Raw genomic sequence first — 18,959 nt, forward strand, 5'->3', positions numbered from 1 at the left:
ACTGAACTTCTGGAGAGAGTTTGCTGCACTGAAAGTAAAGGGGCTGAATAATTTTGCACGCCCAATTTTTCAGTTTTTGATTTGTTAAAAAAGTTTGAAATATCGTTCCACTTCATGATTGTGTCCCACTTGTTGTTGATTCTTCACAAAAAAAATACAGTTTTATATCTTTATGTTTGAAGCCTGAAATGTGGCAAAAGGTCGCAAAGTTCAAGGGGGCCGAATACTTTCGCAAGGCACTGTATGTACAGCCTCAGTCGCCAGTGGCCAACTGGTCCAGTGCACATAAGTATTGACATCAAATCTAATGTATGCACGAACAAGGCTACGCAATCAATGAGACGTTGGCCCATCTCAGTCCTCCATTCCCTGGGAGTTCAGATAAGATGGGCTAGATAGCAAATAATCTGCTATTAGCAATTCCAAGGGCCACTAACGCAGGCTCCTTTAAAAAGACCCCTGGCTAGCGCTAGCTGTTTGTAGCGGTCTGGGCTGTATTATTAACTGAGCCTGCCCCTCCCTCACTGGGTAGAGCCTCATAACGCCCTGTTGTATCAGGCCTCCATCTGGTGTTCTCAAGGTCCCGGGAGGAGAACCACTTATCATAGCCACACAGCTAACCGTGCCATGCCGTCACAAAGCTGGAGCCCACCACCACACGCGCTTGACATTGACAACCAGATAATGCCTTAAATTTAACACCTCTCCCGTCGGGGTTTATATTACTGTTTGATCATGTTTTGAGGGGGGCATGCATGTTTTTAAGAGGGCATTTCTAATCTAGAATGGACATAGGCTATTTGCTCCCTGAGATTATAGGTGCGAACATCGTCCCCCCTAAGGAGAAGGGGACAGGCCGGGTTAGTTTAGAGAGAGAGACTGGGCCTCAAAGACTATTTTAGGAAATGTATGAGTTATTTAATAGAGCACAAGGAAACATTGGATTCAGTGCTTCTTACATAACTCTGGGACTTCTGGAAAAGGCCAACAAAATAAATACAAATAAATCAGTGCGTCAGCTCACGCAGGGCTATTTCAATCACAGAGTGGACCAGCCGGGTTAAAGACCGGAATGAGGGTGTGTGATTTAAGTGCCACTATGCTAGGCATGTGTACGGGGGTTAAGCGTATGTTTCGACTGATGTTCTCTCTAAAGCAGTTGCCACCAGCTGATCAACTCCGTAGCCATTAATCAGAACGCTCATCTCCACCTGCTGGGAAAATAATATGGCGAGACACTCTTCCATACTCACGCTAATGAGGAGATGTGAGTGGACCCAGCAGTCGCCTGAAAAGGTCAATGTTTATGCCCAGGAGATTGTGTGTGTGTGTGTGTGTGTGTGTGTGTGTGTGTGTGTGTGTGTGTGTGTGTCCGACAATGAGCGAGGTGCTGACATGGTGCATTAACTTCAAATATGGCTGCCTTTTAAATCATTTAAGGACCCAGTGAGAGGGGATAAAATGCTTGAATGACGAGCGGCGTACGGAGAGCGGGTTTCCCCCACCATTCAAATCACGTGTGTCTGTGGCTGTCGGAGGAGGGGTTGTCTGAGTGGCAAGGGACACTCTGCTCCACTTTATCTGTGGGCCACATAATATTGAGGAGGTTGATGAGGCTACAATGAAAAATATTTATAGTAATTCCCCATCAATGTTGCGTAACACACTTCACCTGCTGTTCATCACTAATCAAAGTTTACCGGTCACGTACACAGACTTGCAAGGTGTTTTCACAGATGCAGTGAAATGCTTGTCAAATTAATGGACATAGCCTATATGCTCACTGAGATTATAGGTGTGGACATCGTCCCCTTAAGGAGAAGGGAACAGGCCGGGTTAGTTTAGAGAGAGACTGGGCCCCAACGACTATTTTAGAAAATAGACAGGAGTTATTTAAAACAGCACAAAGAAAAATTGGATGCAGTGCGTCTCACATAACTCAGTTCCCATCAATAGTGACAGATGGGTAGGGGCAGCAGACGTACCAGACACCCGGTCCAGGACTTCAGCCAGGGCGGTGGAGATGGGGAGGTGGAGACTGCGGTACTTGTGCCCTGCTCCGTACATGGGATGCTGGATCACATGGCTGGTAGCGTTGATGCGGCCCTTGTACAGCTGAAGACGGATGAGAAAGTATTAGGACAGACCAAGTACATAATACCACCAATGTTATGAATGATCATGACTGCGAGAGAGTGAAAGAGAGACGCAAGTTATGAAAGATTCAGTAGCACTACGCAGGGCCACATTGAGATTGAATGAGGCCGGCCTTGGCTAAAGACCTCCCTCCCACTCCATCACTCCTGCCTCGACCTTTATTGGAGTTGACAAGGCTTCTCATTCAGCATGAATGTTACATGTTCACGACATCCCAGGCGACATCCATCGCCTTCTGCGACCTGCAGGCGACAGGCATGGTGGTGTCGGCAGAGCACGGCTCGGCTACGGAGGGTCCTTGGACAAGTCACTGCAGCTCCAAACACAACCTCACAACTGTCACTCAGGCCCCACAGTACACTTTCCTGACAACTCTACACTGCAGTGACTAGCCTGGCAGCAGAAGCCATCAAGATGATGTAATATAAAATGCTGTTTGAAACATGCACCTTGGCTTTTAGGCAAGTCTAATAAACGTCTCGTAGGAACAATAATGTTCAAGCACCCATATCTTCGTATGGTCACGAGCATAATAAAAAGTCAACCGTTTTTTTGTTGTTGCTTGACAGCAAATCAAAATGTCAATGTTCCCTCCAGTGAGATTCAGATTAGGGAGAAATGTAGTGATCCTTACTTAAATATCACAGATCAACTGACAATTACAACGCTGATGAAATGAAAATGCTGGGCAAGTCTACAAAATACATCATTCACTTTTTGCAGATCTGAAAAAGCCTGATGTACAGTATCAGTCAAAGGTTGACCAGTACTCATTCAAGGGATTCTTTATTTGTGCTATTTTCTACATTGTAGAATAATAGTGGAGATATAAAAAACATGAAATAACACATAAGAAATTGTGTAGTAACCAAAAGTGTTAAATCAAAATATATTTTATATTTATTTGTAGCCGCCTTGACAGCTTTGCACACTCCTGGCATTCTCTCAACCACATTCTTGAGGTAGTCACCTGGAATGCATTTCAATTAACAGGTGTGCCTTGTTAAAAGTTCATTTGTGGAATTTCTTTACTTCTTTATGCGTTTGAGCCAATCAGTTGTGTTGTGACAAGGTAGGGGTGGTATACAGAATATATAATTTTACCAAATAGGGCTAAGTACATATTATGGCAAGAACAACTCAAATAAGCAAAGACAAACGACAGTCCATCATAACTTTAAGACATGAAGGTCAGTCCAGAACTTTGAAAGTTTCTCCAAATGCAGTCGCAAAAACCATCAAGTGCTATGATGAAACTGGCTCTCATGAGGACCGCCACAGGAAAGGAAGACAGTTACCTCTGCTGCAGAGGATAAGATCATTAGATTTACCAGCCTCAGAAATTGCAGCCCAAATAAATGCTTTACAGAGTTCAAATAACATCTCAACATCAACTGTACAGAGGAGACTGTGTGAATCAGGCCTTCATGGTCAAATTGCTGCAAAGAAACCACTACTAAAAAGACACTAATAAGAAGAGACCAGTTCGGGCCAAGAAACACGAGCAATGGACATTAGACCGGTGGAAATCTGTCTCTCGGTCTGATGAGTTCAAATTTGAGATTTTTGGTTGCAAACATTGTCTTTGTGAGATCCAGAGTATGCGAACGGATTATCTCAGCATGTGTGGTTCCCACCGTGAAGCATGGAGGATGTGTGATGGTGCTTTGCTGGTGATACTGTGATTTATTTAGAATTCAAGGCACACTTAACCAGCATAGCTACCACAGCATTCTGCAGTGATACGCCATCCCATCTGGTTTGTACTTAGTGGGACTGTCATTTGTTTTTCAAGAGGAAAATGATCCAACACACCTCCAGGCTGTGTAAGGGCTATTTGACCAAGACAAAGAGTGATGAATGTTGCATCATATGACCTGGACTCCAGAATCACCTGACCTCAACCCAATTGAGATGGTTTGGTATGAGTTGGACCGCAACTCATTCAAGACTCATTCAAGACTCATTCAAGACTGTTGGAAAATAATTCCAGGTGAACCCAAGAGTGTACAAAGCTGTCATCAAGGCAAAGGGTGGCTACTTTGAACAATCTCAAATATATTTAGATTTGTTTCACACTTTGTTGGTTACTACATGATTCCATAATTGTCATTTCATAGTTTGTAGAATAATAGTGAAGACATCCAATGTAGAACATTTTTAAAATAAAGAAAAACCTTTGGATGAGTAGGTGTGTTCAAACTTTTGACTGGTACTGTAAGTAAAACCTTTGGGGGTAAGGCACAAGAAGGTGGACTATGACATATGACGTAAACACATTAGCATGTAGACCCATCCTGCTATTAATCACATACTGATCATACATGATTAACCTTCACAGCTGTGATTCCCAGGACTCCTTGTGTAATTCAGCACACAAATGACCTCCTAAGTTAGAGTACATGTAGGCTTGTCTCGCTGTGCATAATCAGAAACCTCTCGGCATGCCATGCACAACAGTCATCCTTCACCTTGTCCATGGAATGACCCTCACCCTTCCCTAACACCATGTATATCATCAAAAATGGGATGGGGCATAATAATGAGGACAGTGAGAGGTAGGAGGTTCAAATTAAATTATCTTTAGACAATTGAACCCCCCCCCACCACCACCGTGACTGCTCTCTAAACTCCACTCATGACAACTAATCAGTGAGGAGGGTGAAAGATGGAGCATTAATGTGACTGAAGTGCAGTGCCATTTCTCCGACAAGCATCAGTCTGGGGAAAGCCTCGAGTGAAGAGGGATTGTCTGTACTGCTGGGCTGGCCCCTTGTGGCCATAGGTAGGATATTTAAATTGCTCCAGGATTATGATTTAAGGTCAGTTTGACATTTTCCCACGTTATGGTTAAGTTTAGGACTGAGGGTATGGAGAGCTGATCCGAGATCAGAGCCTACAAAAACTTGGTACCCACCGGACAGGGCGACTGCAGGAAGACTGTGACCTTCTCGTCCTCCAGCATGAGTTGTAGGAAGAGCCTGCGGATGAAGCCGGATATGTTGCCAGAGACGGGCACGTTTCCACGCTGGGGGGCCGACTGGAAGAGCTCACACAGCACCTACGGAGGGGGAGAAACCACCATAAACACACGTTAGTAAAACATCAGTAGTCACTACAGTCAGTACAGTCACTGTAGGTCAGGTGGAAATGTGTGTCGTCAAGGCATGCCACCAGACCTGTGCCATGAGCCGCTGGTTGTTGGGGTGGCAGGAGATGCACTGCAGGAAGAAGGCCACTGTGGCGTTCTCGATGGCTGTCCTCTGCTGGGTGGTGAGCCCGCTGCCCCGGGACGAGGAGGCGAGAGAGTAGCGAGACCCAGAGGGCAGGGGTGGAGGCGGAGGAGGGGGGCAGCACGCACCACCGGAGGCAGCAGAGTGGGCTCCCGTGTGCCCCTGGCCACCACTGGCTCCCCCTGCGCTAGCACTGGAGTGGCACAGCAGGAACAGCAGAGCGGTCCACAGAGTGTTCACCTCAGGCCCACCAAGCCAGTCCTTCATGGCATGACTGTTCCCCACCTCTGTGAGGAAACGCAGCACTGGGGCTGCCAGCTCTGCAGACAGGGGCACCCTGCTCTGAGAGGAAGAGGAGGATGAAGAAGAGGAGGAGCAGTGGGGGTGGTGGTTGTGATGGTGTTGCCGTCGTTCAGCCTGGGCGGTGGCGGGCAGGGGCAGGTCAGCGGCAGCCAGGAGGCCACAGCAGAGTCCGGCCAGGCTGCGGACTAGCAGAGAGGGCAGGCCCGAGTCCAGCAGCTGCTCTATTGCCCCGGGTGACTGGGAGGCTGAAGCCAGAGTGGCCAGTTCCGACTCGGACAGGGCGATGGGCGGCCGCGCGTGCTTGGAGTCGTCGGTGAGGCCGGTGGCAGCGGCACTGGTGGTGGCGTTAGCATTGGCGCTGCTGAGGTCGTGCTGCTTCTTTCCGTCGTCAGTCATGGAGAGGCGGTGCTGAGCCTGAGATTGGGCGGCGGTGGGCGGGGCCACGATGCCCATCCAGGACATGAGCAGAGAGAAGTAACTGGGATGGATGTGGCACATGGAGCAGAGCAGGCTGTCTACTGCCTTCTTCAGCACCATGTTACTCGGCAGGGACATGGACCAGTTGTACAGAAGTCTACAGGAGAGGAGGAGACAAAATGGTATAAACAAAGCAAGCGCCACTCGCTGGACAGACATCTTTCCACCTAAAATAACAAGATAAGAAACCTTCATATGAATCCTTCTGAGCCTTTTCAATTCTGTCTGTATATGTCGGTTGGAGATCAACGGAGCCAAAGGTTAGACGTCGGTATTTTTTTTTTTACTTTGCATTCCCTGTTCGAAGTATTCATGTTTACAGAGTAGACATGCAGTATTCATGTCTGCAGAGGATATGTATAAGACACACAGTATCAAAAGGGGGGGATGGGAGAAACTTCTTTTGAAAATCTATCAGGGAGCTGTTTTCTCCCCAGGCGACAAAGAACGAGATGTTCTACAAACATTTATGGCTCAAAGCATGAGAAAGCTCAGCTTAGCCTACGACGACGTAACAAAAAGAGCACACCAAGGATGAACCGGTGGGTTTTTTCCTGACAGGATAAAGGGTCATTCACACCAAGGATGATAACTAGAATGATATATATTATACACAACCACAAAACTTTGGCGAGCATCCACACCAGCTGACCGTTGATCGTTCTGCAGTACACCCATCAGTCAACGGATCAACGCGTCCTACTGCGCGCTGCCTATTAAGGTAGGTAACAAGACCATTCTGTACTTCCGGGTGTTTCAATTGTCATAGTGACAAACTGCAAATAACACGTCAATGAACATGTAATGAAAAATATAGAAACTCATGTAAATGTAGCAATTCAAAAACACATCTTTTACATAATGGCATTGCTTCCCTCGGTTGCTCAAGTGATTAGTTTGTCTCTTTTTCGGTGTGCTCATCTGTTTGTGCTGTGCAACAGTTCACTTGGCCCCACTTGGCCCATTTTACATTTAGTAATTAGCAAGAGCACGCCTGCATCCCTCCACGAAAAAAGGCTATTTAGGCCAATTATAAAAGATGCTAAAATAAATGTCCTATAGCTTTAGTAGTCTATAGCTTTTCCTGAGATTTCACATAGAGGAATTGCGGAGAAGCTTGCGTGGCCTACAGCCTATTGAGCACCGACAGCTGGAACAGAGAGGCTACAGAGGTGTAGCCGAAGTAAGAAACTAAATATTAGCTTGATATTAGGCCATTCTTCAGCTAAATAGTAGGACTGTAAATATTTACCTGTCGGGAAGGCTGATGCGCTCCCCGACACTGACCAGGCCTTTGCTTTTAGACAAGGAAATTATTACACCTAAGCCACAACACAGTGCAATGAGGAATGTATTTTTGTTGTCAAGTGAGTACACAACAACTGTCTATAGGGCTGTTAAGCTGCAGTGACGTAGACTCGTTTGAAAAACTGCTCAAAAGTCGTGTTCTGAATGCTTCATGCTGAAATAACTTACTATGTAACCATTCGGATCAGTTATGGGTCTATTCCGTTTACTAGGTCCAGAAAGAGAAGGCCTACCACTGGAAAATATGGCCTCCTCATGCGCAATTTGTCGTGGATCATCCTCCCAAGTCGTCCTATAATTAATGTTGCAACCAATACGCTCACATATGCCCAGTAAAATTCAGGCAAGCTTACTGTGAACTCTGCCTTCTCTCCGAGCAGCCCCGAGCACCTAGAATCAACAACGCTTCAACAGAATGCGTTTTTGATTGGTTGTCAATGTTTTATCGTCGGAGGGACAAAAAAATAAAAATGTAATCGCTCTTAATTAAAGTGATCCAAACTATATATACATTTTTTTCCGTTAAAGTCATCGTTACAGTCCTTGGTGTGAACGGCCCTTAACACTTACTCAAAGAGCTCTCCGTTGAGCAGCACTGGGAGGTCGTAGTCCACGGGGAGCTCGTAGCTGTGCCACAAGATGGCCGCCACACAGTGGAGGTGGGAGGGCGAGGGCATGACGAGGCCATACTCCCGTGACGAGGAGCTGCTCTGGCGCATGTAGCCCAAGGGCCCGCTCCTCTTGTGGGCCGCCACCAGCGATGAGTCATGGACCCACTGGAGAAGGGCCTGGATCCTGTGGGGGAGACGGGGATTAAGAGGTCAAAATTAACATATCGAGAGCCGCTTTCACAGACCCAGATGACATGGATCCAGCAGTACTAGGCTCAACACCTAGATCAGTAGATGTTAAGGGGGTCTTTACCTGTCCTTAGTCCCAGGATCTTGTATGGTTCCCAGCTGGTAGAGGATGTCAATGGTGGAGTCTGAAGAGAGACCGTTGAGCCTTCCAAAGAGCAGGGGACTATTCAGGTCTAAAAAAAAAAAAAAAAACGACAGAGAAATCACAAAATAACCATTGATGTCCATATATAAACAATACTCAAACGATAGCGCCATGACACACAGAGCTGAAGGACAAGATGTTTTGATTTATTATAAAATGTGCTCAATGAGCGTTTTATTCATGCGGCGGCTAATTACTGGTAGGGTCGGTGCCGGAGGCTGCACAGTTCCTCAGCAGGATGTCGATGAGCTTGAGGCCGATGCGGGTGGACTGCAAGCCGATCTTGACCAGCACGGCTTCGATGTTCGGCGAGTGCATGCCGCAGTAGGGGGACATGAGCAGGGCGGCACAGGTCTGAAGCAGGTTGGCGGTGGGGGCAGCGGCGCTGGCCATCGTGGCCTCCAGGTCACTGACGTGGGTAAGACAGTGGTGGAGCAGACGTAGCCAGCCAATACTAGGAGAGAAAGAGAGGGCAAGGAAGAGAGAGTTGCTGTGACACTGCTGGTGTTTCATTTATTATTTGATTTTTTTTTTACTCTCAAGTAACATTTAACAGAAGTTCCTGTAAGGGCAAGAATGTCTGCACCTGGTTTTAGAGACCTGGTCCTCGGAGGGCAGGAAGGGGTTGTTGACGGTGGCTGAGGAGGTGTTGCCGAAGGCGGTGAGGCCAAGCAGTTTGATCTGGGACAGGCCCAGGGTGCTGGCGTCGCGGGGCCGGTGGAGCCTCAGACACACAGCGGACGCCACCTCAGCCTTCACCAGCTGGATCTTGATGTAGGTGAGGCCGCTGGTGATGATGGGTGTGGACAGAGGCAGCATGTTGACCCCGTCCGCGCTGATCTCAACCGAGACCGAGGAAGGGCAAGCTGGCGATAGGACAAAGGGACAAAGGGGACATCGTCAGGGTTTAGCAATAATAGATGGTGGAATATGTTCCAAGTTTATTTTCTCCAACTGGTACTGCCTGGCACAATGGTGTATTATGTTGGACAGAAGCATGGAAAAGGTTTTGCATATTTAAAATGGCACTATAGTCGACAGCGGTAGGTTAATATTTGAGTGGGTGAAATAAGTTAGTCATGAGGAAAACTATGCTTAAGAGGTAAGTAGACAATGTGCCCTTTAGACTCTAAAGCAGAGTGGCACAGCTCTCTTGCTGGTACCTTAGCTGCAGTCCTGCTGGTTTTCACTTAAATGATCAATTAGACAACTAAGGTCATTTCTTTGCAAGAGATTTCGCTGAACTGTTTATATTTAACTCGTCTGCACTAGTGTCCCCCAGCGGGCCCGTGGTGCAGTACTCACTGGCGAGAGAGGCCAGGTGTGGCTGGATGTGCAGCTCTTTGAGCAGAACGGCGGCAGGAAGGTGGATGGTGAGGTCACACCACGCCTCCTCCGGCAGGAAGATGTAAGACCAGGCAGCCGAGCGTGCCCGTCTGTGAGGGGGTGTGGCCTGAAGGAGGACCTCAGCCGGCTGGGCCGTGGGGCTGCTGGAAGTGATGGTGCCTGCAGAGGGACAAACAGCACTCAATAGGACAGACACAATTCCCATTTTACAACACAGAGGTCAAAGGGAAAAAAACACAAGAAAACCTATTCAACATGAGAGGAGACGCTTCACTTACCAAGCGGAGCAAAGTTGTGGAGTCCCTCTGCGTTGTCGGGCTCGGCGGCTAGGACCCGGGCTTTGAGGCTGCCATCTGCAGCCTTCCCTGGACCAGTGTCCAGAAACTTCATGATGGTGGACACCATGCTGCGTGCTGTGTTCACTATGGCCCGTGTGCTGGTCACCATGTTGTTACAGATCAACTGGACCCCACCTGCACACAGGTCAAATACAAACACAACCTGTTAAGTCTAATTGACAGTACAGTATACCTGTGTATGTGTATGTGTATGTGTATGTGTATGTGTATGTGTATGTGTGTGTGTGTGTGTGTACCCATGTCGTGGAATGCCTTAAGTGCCTCGCTGGTGTCCAACACTCGGAGGATGAACCAGAGCAGAGGCTCAGATAGCTGGCATGTCGACAGGGAACCCTGGGAGAAATACAAAGACTGCTTGTGATTTAAAAACTTTCAGAATCCACGGGTCAAACCATTATATAAATCTAATAAACTGAAGTACTATTAGAGCAAATATATATTTTAAGCTTGACAAGTAAATCTCTAAAAACAGACAAAATCAATGATGTCTGTTCAGTCATGGCTGAGCTCAGTCTTACCTGTCTGCCCATGTACCCACAGGCCATGTAGGTGAGGATGGGCTGCAGCATAACCTGCACCGAGGTGGCCCTCTTGCTCAGGGTGGTGAGGATGGTGAAAAGGCCGTCTCCTACAGAGATGGCATCTAGTCCTCCATGGAAATTCTCATGCTTGGTCAGGTGGAGACCACTAGCACCTAAAGACAGGAAGGTAAAGCGTTATCAATAAGAAGCACTTGAATATCTTAGCCGCTAATCCGGGATCCTCTAAATAAACATTTTCTAAAAAAGGGAAGTGTGAGTATAAGGCCTACCTATGATCATAGCCATGGCGCTGCTGTTGCACTGGCCCAGAGCCGAGAGGATCTGGCTCATGATCTGCTGGTTGGCCAGCACCAGGTCAGCCACTCCGGCTGCAGGGCCCTGGTTAGGGGTGGACCCCCCCGCTGCCCCCTCCTTACTGCCGCACACCTTCTCCTCGTCCGACACGCTGCTGTCCGACGCCCCGCTGCCCGCCGGCGGCAGACGCCCGCTGAACTCGCGGTCACCCGACAGGGGCAGCTGGACCAGGGCGTTGACCAGCTTGAGCAGGTCGAACATGAGTTGGTCGCGTGTGGTCTCGCCGCACACCGCCTTGGCGTCGCCGGGCCGGATGATGTTGGCGAACAGGCCTCCGAAGCAGGCGCGGGCGCCCACAGCGCTGTCAGAGCCGCTGCGGGACACCACCTTGTCAGAGCAGGTGATGTAGTGGTGCACCAGGAAGGTGATGGACTCTATGACAGAGGAGATGGTGCTCACCGACACCACCTCAAAGTTCTGCTCCAGGGTGAACTCTAACAGCTTGACCTGGGCGTCCAGAGGACCCTGGCCTGACTGGAACGGACCCCTGAAGGACGGGCGGAGGAGAAAAGACGGGATCATTGACGAAGGTGCTTCCTAACAAATCATTGTACTGTTTTGTGATGGAATTAAAAGGATGGCTTTTGTTCCAGCCCAGCACGAACACAGATTAAATTGAAGAAGATGATTAGTTATCATTTGAATTACGTGTCTTAAGTGCTGGGATGAAACAAAAGCTGCTTTTGATGTGTCTAGAGTAAACAACCTACCTCTCAGTGGACAGGATGTGCATTAGTTTGAGCAGGAACTCACTGAACATCTGTGGGCAGGTGGAAGAGAGGTGCACCTGGAGTCTGGTGAGGAACTCTTGCATAGCTTGGGTGGCGGTTGGGCCGACCTGGGAGCTGTGCTGGCTGGTGCCGTGGGGGTTGCTCCCAGACAGGAAACGCACGAGCACGTGCACCATCGTAGGGTCCGACACCATCTGCTGGGCCGTGCTCTCATGAGCTCCCATCCCACTGCTGGAGGCTGCGGACAGAGACGCACAGGACCAAAACACACTTGATTTAAAAGGAGTACTATTGAAAGTCCTTTGGCCTCATTTATTTATTCGGTTACACTGCATCGTCAAATATGGATTTACTATTTCTCAACCCTCAAATGGGAAACGTCACTCAGAGTTGCCAGACACTGTCTTGAGAGTGAAACCCTAGGAACGGTGGACTTACCACTGGAGGGCATGTTGGTCATGAGGGTAAGGGAGTGCAGCACCAGGCACCAGGTCCTCAGGGAGGTGTTGGGGTACCAGGCTAGCACCGACAGGAAACTGTTGATAGAGGCTGCAGGGAAACACAGGAGACGGCAGTTTAACTAACACGTACACTTCCCCATGTGAAAAGGGAAAACAGTGAATGAGTCACACAAGAGAAATCCAGCGGTTTGAGAGTTAAGCGGCGAAAGAGAGTGAATGGGGACACACGCAGGGTGACCTCTGACCTTGGTTGAGTGGGATGGTGGGCACTCTGCTGGCGTTGAACAGGAAAATATCCGATCCACTCTCCTCAGTGCCCCCAGAGCAGGAGTTGAGACTGAGGGTCAGCCACAGTTGCAGCAGAGACTCCATCTAAGGCAGAAACACATGTGAACACTTCATCGACAAATCCACTTATCCAGGGTAACCAACGTAACCTTGAGAATGGTACAGTAAGTTACCCCTACTGCCACATCATTACAAAACTGTGTAGAGGGATGTAAAGAATTTAAAAAAACAGAGTGAAGTGCAACAAGTCATTCAAGTCTTCTGGAGTAGCAGAGACCCTGGACTATACCGTCTGTCGGTGACTGACCTGTACGTGGTGCACCTGGAGCATGGAGAAGAGCTTGTTGAAGCAGGCACTCAGCATGGGGATGGAGGAGGCCTGTACCATTAGACTGCTTCCTGGTGGGGAGCCCCCACGGAGCCCCCTCAGCAGAGAATCATCCGTCCCATTGGATGCCTGGGACACTGGAGGGAGAGAAGGGACCAGGGTCAGCCATCTTTGATGCTTAGCAAAGTCTCTAAAAAAAATTCCCCAAGACTCAAGTGTACATGACCAAACATCGAAAAATACTTTTCCGGTAGGTTTATACCTGTGGGGGACGTTGAGGTGAGCGCCTGTAAGATGGAGTCGGCCTCCAGAGTGGCCATCATCTTGAGCATAAGCTCAGCCTGCTGCTCCAGCCCCACCTCCAGGCGGGCGTCCAGAGCTGAGGGAGAGGACAAAAGGGTCCGGGTTAAAAGGTGGAAGGTATTCCTTTACATGCATGGAACACACTAGAGTACAAAGAAGCAGAAGTGTGGAATCCAGTTTGGGAGCTGATACCCGGATACAAAAAAAATATTAATAAATGAGCCCTTACCTTGCGACACAGAGACAGAGAGACTCTGAGACCCAGGCTTTTCGGCAGCAACCGGGGGCTTGGACACGGCAATCCCTACTCCCCCTATGTAGGGGTTGTAACCGTAAGTGCCATAGTCAGCACCCCAGTAGTCATACCAGGTGCTGCTAATAGGCTGTAGGAAGAGAGAGAGAGAAAAGGGAAACGCATATGCAGTCATTCTTGTCAGATGCTAGCTACCGGTATAACATTACATGCACATTAACACTACATTCTTTTGCATGCAATGGTGGCGTCTTCAGAAAGAAAAGAAGAGTGAAGAGGAGAAATACTTCCCCAAGTATGCTAGTTTGATTAATTGGGTCTACATACACAACATTGCTTTGAGACTCCAAATGCCTGAGCGGAGTTAAATTGGAAAGTTTCTGAGAAATTAGAGGGCAAGGCTAAGACGGAGGTGGTGTTGGGGAGGGATTCAATACGACTGCAGAACTTTGTATTACGCATGATCTATTTGAAAAAAAATCATTATGAGAAGAGGTTGAACACTATGGTTTGAAGTTCGTATAGCTACATCATTGATCAGTGGGGTTAATTTAAGTTTGTGTACTAACCGGGGGTGATTGTGTCAATACTGAACTCAACAGAAATGCAAGAGAGCATGGAGAGAGGAGTGGAACAGGACAAAGGTGAGTCAAGCAAATTACATACCTTAAAGACTTTGGCGGCGAGGGGATCTTTTTCCAAATCAATATCTAAAGGATCAATATCAACATCCATGAGGTCTTGTAGCAAGTCAAAGTCAATGTCTTTATCTTTTTCCAAAGATGAAAGAGATGGAGCACCTTTGGATAACGAAAAGAGCTTTAATATTGCCAAGCAAGCACACTAAAACCAGAAAACTCAGAGGCCTTCTTTTTAGGAAGTCACTAGGCAATTTTAAGGCCTACAAACATTTATTTCTGCAGTTGAGAGAGTCCAAACAATGGAAGTTTGCCCACTAAATCAGCAATCTGACAACTTCAGCCAAAATCCAGACGTGATATAAGTGATGTCATTGATGTTGTTTAGGGAATGAAGATTTGTGATAGTACCACGAAGTAGTGCATCATTTGCACAGATTAAATCCCCTTAGTCTTAAGAAAATAACCACCACCCCTTGAAACATCTGGATATCTAATAGGCAATGAAGATACACTGTTTGAACTCCCTCTTCAAAAGGCAAACAGTCCACTCAGAATTAAACTGGTTAGAAGCTCTCAATAGTCTCCTTTAAAATAAAATACTAAAATAAACATGCAGCTAGCTAAAAGGGGGAAAAAAGACAAACAATTGAACACAAATGCATCCATTTGGGGCGGGGTGGGGTCCATGTGTAAAATGTTGTCAAGGACGGGCCTACCAACGCACTTTGGAAAACAGAGGAGGTCCCAGGAGTACCTGCGATGATATCCGGAACCAGGGCCTCGTCGATGGTCTCCACCTGGGGGATGGGGGTGGACAGGGAGTCAGAGTCGATCCCTGCTGAGGACGACGATGCCCCTGCCTCCTCACCCACCGCCCCCTCGTCCATACCATCCAGGGACCCTGGGGACAGCAACTCCCCTGAGGAGAGGAGACAGGACAGGACAAGGTCAGTGCTGGAAGAAATCAAAACTACCAGACTCCCAGCAATGCAAGGACTCCCCAAATCTATTGTTCTCTTAAACACCAGCTCTTGCTGGAAAACAGAGTTCACAATGAAGTGTGAATTGAATTGTAGCAGCACCCCCTACCTGCCAGGATGTCCTGCAGCATGCAGGTGAGGGAATACTGGGCCCAGGCCCCTCCCCAGGAGATGTCCCCCCTGTTGAAGTCTGTCCCCACCAGCAGCAGCAGCAGACGCTCCAGCTGGTGCTCCGACACCACCTCACACAGGTGGATGGTGGGCCTGGTGGCGTTGGCTATCCTGGCCAAGACCTGTAAAGTCAAATCAGACAAGTGATCAGCAAAAATGGATACTTTGTCACAAAGTTAAGTAGCCATTTAGAGCCAACCAAATCCATCTTTGCCAGTAGTAGTGGTGGTGGTAACATCAAGTGTGCCCTCTATTCAACTGAACTCGACATTGTGGCTGTGCATACCTTGCAGACGAACAGCAGAAGGTCTGCGTGGCAGGTGAAGTCCATGGAGAGGAGGAAGAGGGCCAGTTTCTGTACCACGGAGATGCAGCGCTCATGGGCCAGGGTGAAGGGCAGAGGCTCCACCTCAGGGGGCTCCTTGGCGGCGGTGGCCTCTGTGTCCAGGGTGGAGCGAGGCCACTCAGCTGTACGCCTCAGACGGATCAGGTCCTTAAAGTGCTGCCAGAGCGAGAGATGGAAGGGGAGAGAGATGGAAAGGCAAATGTCAGGCAGGGGAAGTCGATGAAGACACATGGTTTCACCGATCACTATTGAAACTTGCATACTTGTAACCTGCGTAAGTGTGTTAGGTACAAAAGTTATGCTTAAGTATATGCAGATTTGTCGTAACTTGTGAAAGTTGGCCCCAAAACATGCAGCGTTGAGGATATTTGACATTATATTCTTGTGTTCTCAAGATGAGAAAAGGCCTAGAAATAGAATTACTTAATTCTTAGTCATTCCATTTCCAGATTGATCAGTCAAAACAGAAAGCTTTCCTTTTCAGAGCTTCTGAAATCCTCACCTTGGATGTGGCCTGCTTCAGCTTGGCCTGCTCCACCAGCAGTTTGTACGAGGAGCTTTTGTTGCTCTGGATCTTCTCCTTCTCAATTTGCTCCACCAAAGCTTTCTGTTTTGCCTTCAATAGATTTAACTGCTACAATGAAAAGGGCATGATAAATATAAAACACTGCACAGACCATCTACTACATGCAGAGACGTCATGCAAAGCCATTAAGAGGGAGAATCCCAGTGGTGTAAAGTACTCAAGTAAAAATACTTTCAAGTACTACTTAAATCGTTTTTGGGGGCATCTGTACTTTATTTACATATTTTGACAACTTTAACTTCATTACATTCCTAAAGAAAACAAATGTACTTTTTACTCCCTACATTTTTCCTGGCACACAAATGTACTTGAAACATTTTGAATGTTTTTGCAGGACAGGAAAATGGTCCAATTCACACACTTATCAAGGACTCACTAAACACAAATGCTTCTGTAAATTCCAATAAGCTATCTGTAAATTATTTAAAAAACAATTGTTGCTGGTCTGGATTGCATAATATATACATTTGATACTTAAGTATATTTAAAACCAAATAACTTTTAGACTTTTAATCAAGTAGGTATTTTACTGGCTAACTTTAATTTTCTATTAAGGCATCTTTATTTTTTACTCAAGTATGACAATTGGGTACTTCACCCACCACTGGAGAATCCCATAATTGTGACGAATACAGATTTATGAGGTGTGAAAAAACATGGCAGATAAACAACTCCGCAACGCTTTTGAGATGGAACGAATGTTGGATTTGGACACATTTACCTGTTTGTGGTGCACCAGCTGTTTGCGGATCTTGCGGGAGTACAGACGGTCCAGGCTGCTGTTGCCTTTGGTTGATCTGTTGGAGCTGGAGGACTGGAGGCTGTTATTTATAAAGCTCCACTGATTACCTTGATTCATTGGGGAGAGAGAGAGACGGGGAAAAAAGGTTAGACTTGTGTTTTGGGTTCCAAATCAATATGCATTACCCTGTTAAAAGGAATCACGGTGATCAAAACTGAAGTAGTATTGGAATAAATTCACTTTATAGCCACTCAAAACCAAGGGTGATAGAATAAGGTTTCTCCTAAGCCTATAACGTCACTCATGCAAGGCTGTTTCTTAAAGAAAATGAGAAAAGCCACATGCATAAGTCAAAAAGGGGGAAATCGGGCAGACAAAACAAGAAACATGGTCACTTTTGGGATTTCTTGACCTCATAAACCATCAGATCTCATCGGAGAGCTACACCGCACTAGCCTACACTACACTACCTGTGAAGGTGCGCTCCCTCTCCTTCCCTCCCTGGTGCTTCTTGCCTGCAGACGCCTCATCCTCCACGCTGGCCACGTAGTCCAGCAGTCGTGACACAAGCATCACCACCCAGCTGATCATGGGGACGTCCAACACACCTGCCGCACACACAGACACACACTCATAGGCTGCTGGTTGAGTCCATGGTCCAGGGAGGCCGGTGTTGGTGCTGGGGCCAGGGAGCCCCCCAGCCCCCCATCCCTGCTGCCAGCCCCAGCCAAGGGACCCTCCGGCTAGCCCACCTTCAGTCCTGCGCTGGGTAGCCGACCGGGGCTGCTGTAGTGGGGACAGCAAGCTGTCCAGCAGGTTGAGCAGCCCCTCCAGCACACCGCTGTTGCTTAGGGATCTTTGACCGATGCAGGACAGGAGCATAAAGACTCTGAGGGAGGACAGAGAACACGGTCAATCTCCGGAAACATGGTAAAACACAAAAATCGATGTGTCTGGATGGGTGCATCTGATACATTCAAACCCATTAGTATCTTCACGTGACACACACTTATCTTTATGGAATCCAATTTCAAACGGGCAGTAGTCGGTTTATGTTGTGTCCAAGGAGCTACAGTTTGTCAGTGTGGTGTAATCAATCTAAATAAAGGACTGAAGTGGATCGTAGGGCTAGGAATTGCCAGGGACCTCACAATACGATATTATGGTGATACTTAGATGCCGATACAACACGCATTGCGATTTTCACGATTCTTTATGCATTGCGATTCGATATTGTGATTTTACTGCGATTCGGTGTTCCAAACATATTGCTCACCATATGTCTGCTGCAGAGGGACAAGAGAGCACCACGAGAAAATGAGTTTTGATCAGTCAAAGTGCTGAGAAAACAAATTCACTCCCTATTTAAAAAGACAGAGAAGAAGCTATGAAGAAAAATCCTGGAGATTTGATGCAGGTAGAGCAAACCAGCGCAAAAATAATATTGCGATATTGTCAAAATGACACATCGTCAAAAACAATATCCCGATATGTAACTAATGGATTCTTCCCTGCATCACTAGTGGATAGATATAGCTCCTCAGACGAATCGTAAAAGCCCACCTGTCCTGGGGGAAGATGAGCAGCTGCTCGGAGTTGTACAGTTCCTGCAGGACGTTGGAGAGGAACTGGCCCCACCAGCGCTCCCCTCCACACAGCTGCACCAACAGCAGACCAGCGTGCAGACGGATCTTGGGCGTGCCACTAATGCACAGGTGCTTGAAGAGCTCCTCGCAGGCATGCGCGTGGAACGTGCTCTGCAGAACGGACGGGACTGCGTGCCCTAGAGGGAAGAACAAGGAGAGTGAGCATAATAGAACACAAGGAGCAAGTGAGAGGTGGAGGTCAAATGAGAGACAGGGAAAGCAGGAGGGGGAGAAAAACAGATCCACTGAGAAGGTAAATAATGGAGGGGAAATCGCAACAGAGCGGTAAAAAACAAGTGACGGCACAAAACATTTAATAGCTAAATGCACTTGACTAAATCAAATAGCCTTCAACAGTGAAAAACTAAATAATTCAGTTACTATCCTAGAAAAGGGGT

General features: G+C 47.6%; 1 protein-coding gene across 23 annotated transcripts in view; it reads right to left on the reverse strand.

Moving 5' to 3' along the window:
* The window catches only part of LOC118361340 (baculoviral IAP repeat-containing protein 6-like), a 145,553-nt gene that overhangs the window by 73,552 nt on the left and 53,042 nt on the right, over nt 1–18,959 (reverse strand). For 10 of the 23 annotated variants that reach the window (XM_052476922.1, XM_052476915.1, XM_052476981.1 and 7 more), the window contains 26 exons: nt 18,479–18,698; nt 17,386–17,804; nt 16,895–17,022; nt 16,090–16,221; nt 15,528–15,743; nt 15,180–15,363; nt 14,815–15,009; nt 14,116–14,249; nt 13,426–13,579; nt 13,156–13,272; nt 12,873–13,030; nt 12,523–12,649; nt 12,255–12,365; nt 11,796–12,054; nt 11,001–11,572; nt 10,708–10,883; nt 10,426–10,540; nt 10,109–10,303; nt 9,789–9,989; nt 9,070–9,349; nt 8,681–8,937; nt 8,403–8,511; nt 8,049–8,273; nt 5,337–6,267; nt 5,075–5,218; nt 1,986–2,115 (listed from right to left, as the gene is read on the reverse strand). In XM_052476922.1, coding sequence (XP_052332882.1) covers nt 1,986–2,115; nt 5,075–5,218; nt 5,337–6,267; nt 8,049–8,273; nt 8,403–8,511; nt 8,681–8,937; nt 9,070–9,349; nt 9,789–9,989; nt 10,109–10,303; nt 10,426–10,540; nt 10,708–10,883; nt 11,001–11,572; nt 11,796–12,054; nt 12,255–12,365; nt 12,523–12,649; nt 12,873–13,030; nt 13,156–13,272; nt 13,426–13,579; nt 14,116–14,249; nt 14,815–15,009; nt 15,180–15,363; nt 15,528–15,743; nt 16,090–16,221; nt 16,895–17,022; nt 17,386–17,804; nt 18,479–18,698 — 5,889 coding nt within the window. The remainder of the gene's footprint in view (nt 1–1,985; nt 2,116–5,074; nt 5,219–5,336; nt 6,268–8,048; nt 8,274–8,402; nt 8,512–8,680; nt 8,938–9,069; nt 9,350–9,788; nt 9,990–10,108; nt 10,304–10,425; nt 10,541–10,707; nt 10,884–11,000; nt 11,573–11,795; nt 12,055–12,254; nt 12,366–12,522; nt 12,650–12,872; nt 13,031–13,155; nt 13,273–13,425; nt 13,580–14,115; nt 14,250–14,814; nt 15,010–15,179; nt 15,364–15,527; nt 15,744–16,089; nt 16,222–16,894; nt 17,023–17,385; nt 17,805–18,478; nt 18,699–18,959) is intronic. The other 13 variants (XM_052476985.1, XM_052476987.1, XM_052476988.1 and 10 more) reach the window with 10 other exon arrangements.

This window comes from Oncorhynchus keta, chromosome 2 (genome assembly GCF_023373465.1).
Source record: "Oncorhynchus keta strain PuntledgeMale-10-30-2019 chromosome 2, Oket_V2, whole genome shotgun sequence".
Taxonomy (NCBI): domain Eukaryota; kingdom Metazoa; phylum Chordata; class Actinopteri; order Salmoniformes; family Salmonidae; genus Oncorhynchus; species Oncorhynchus keta.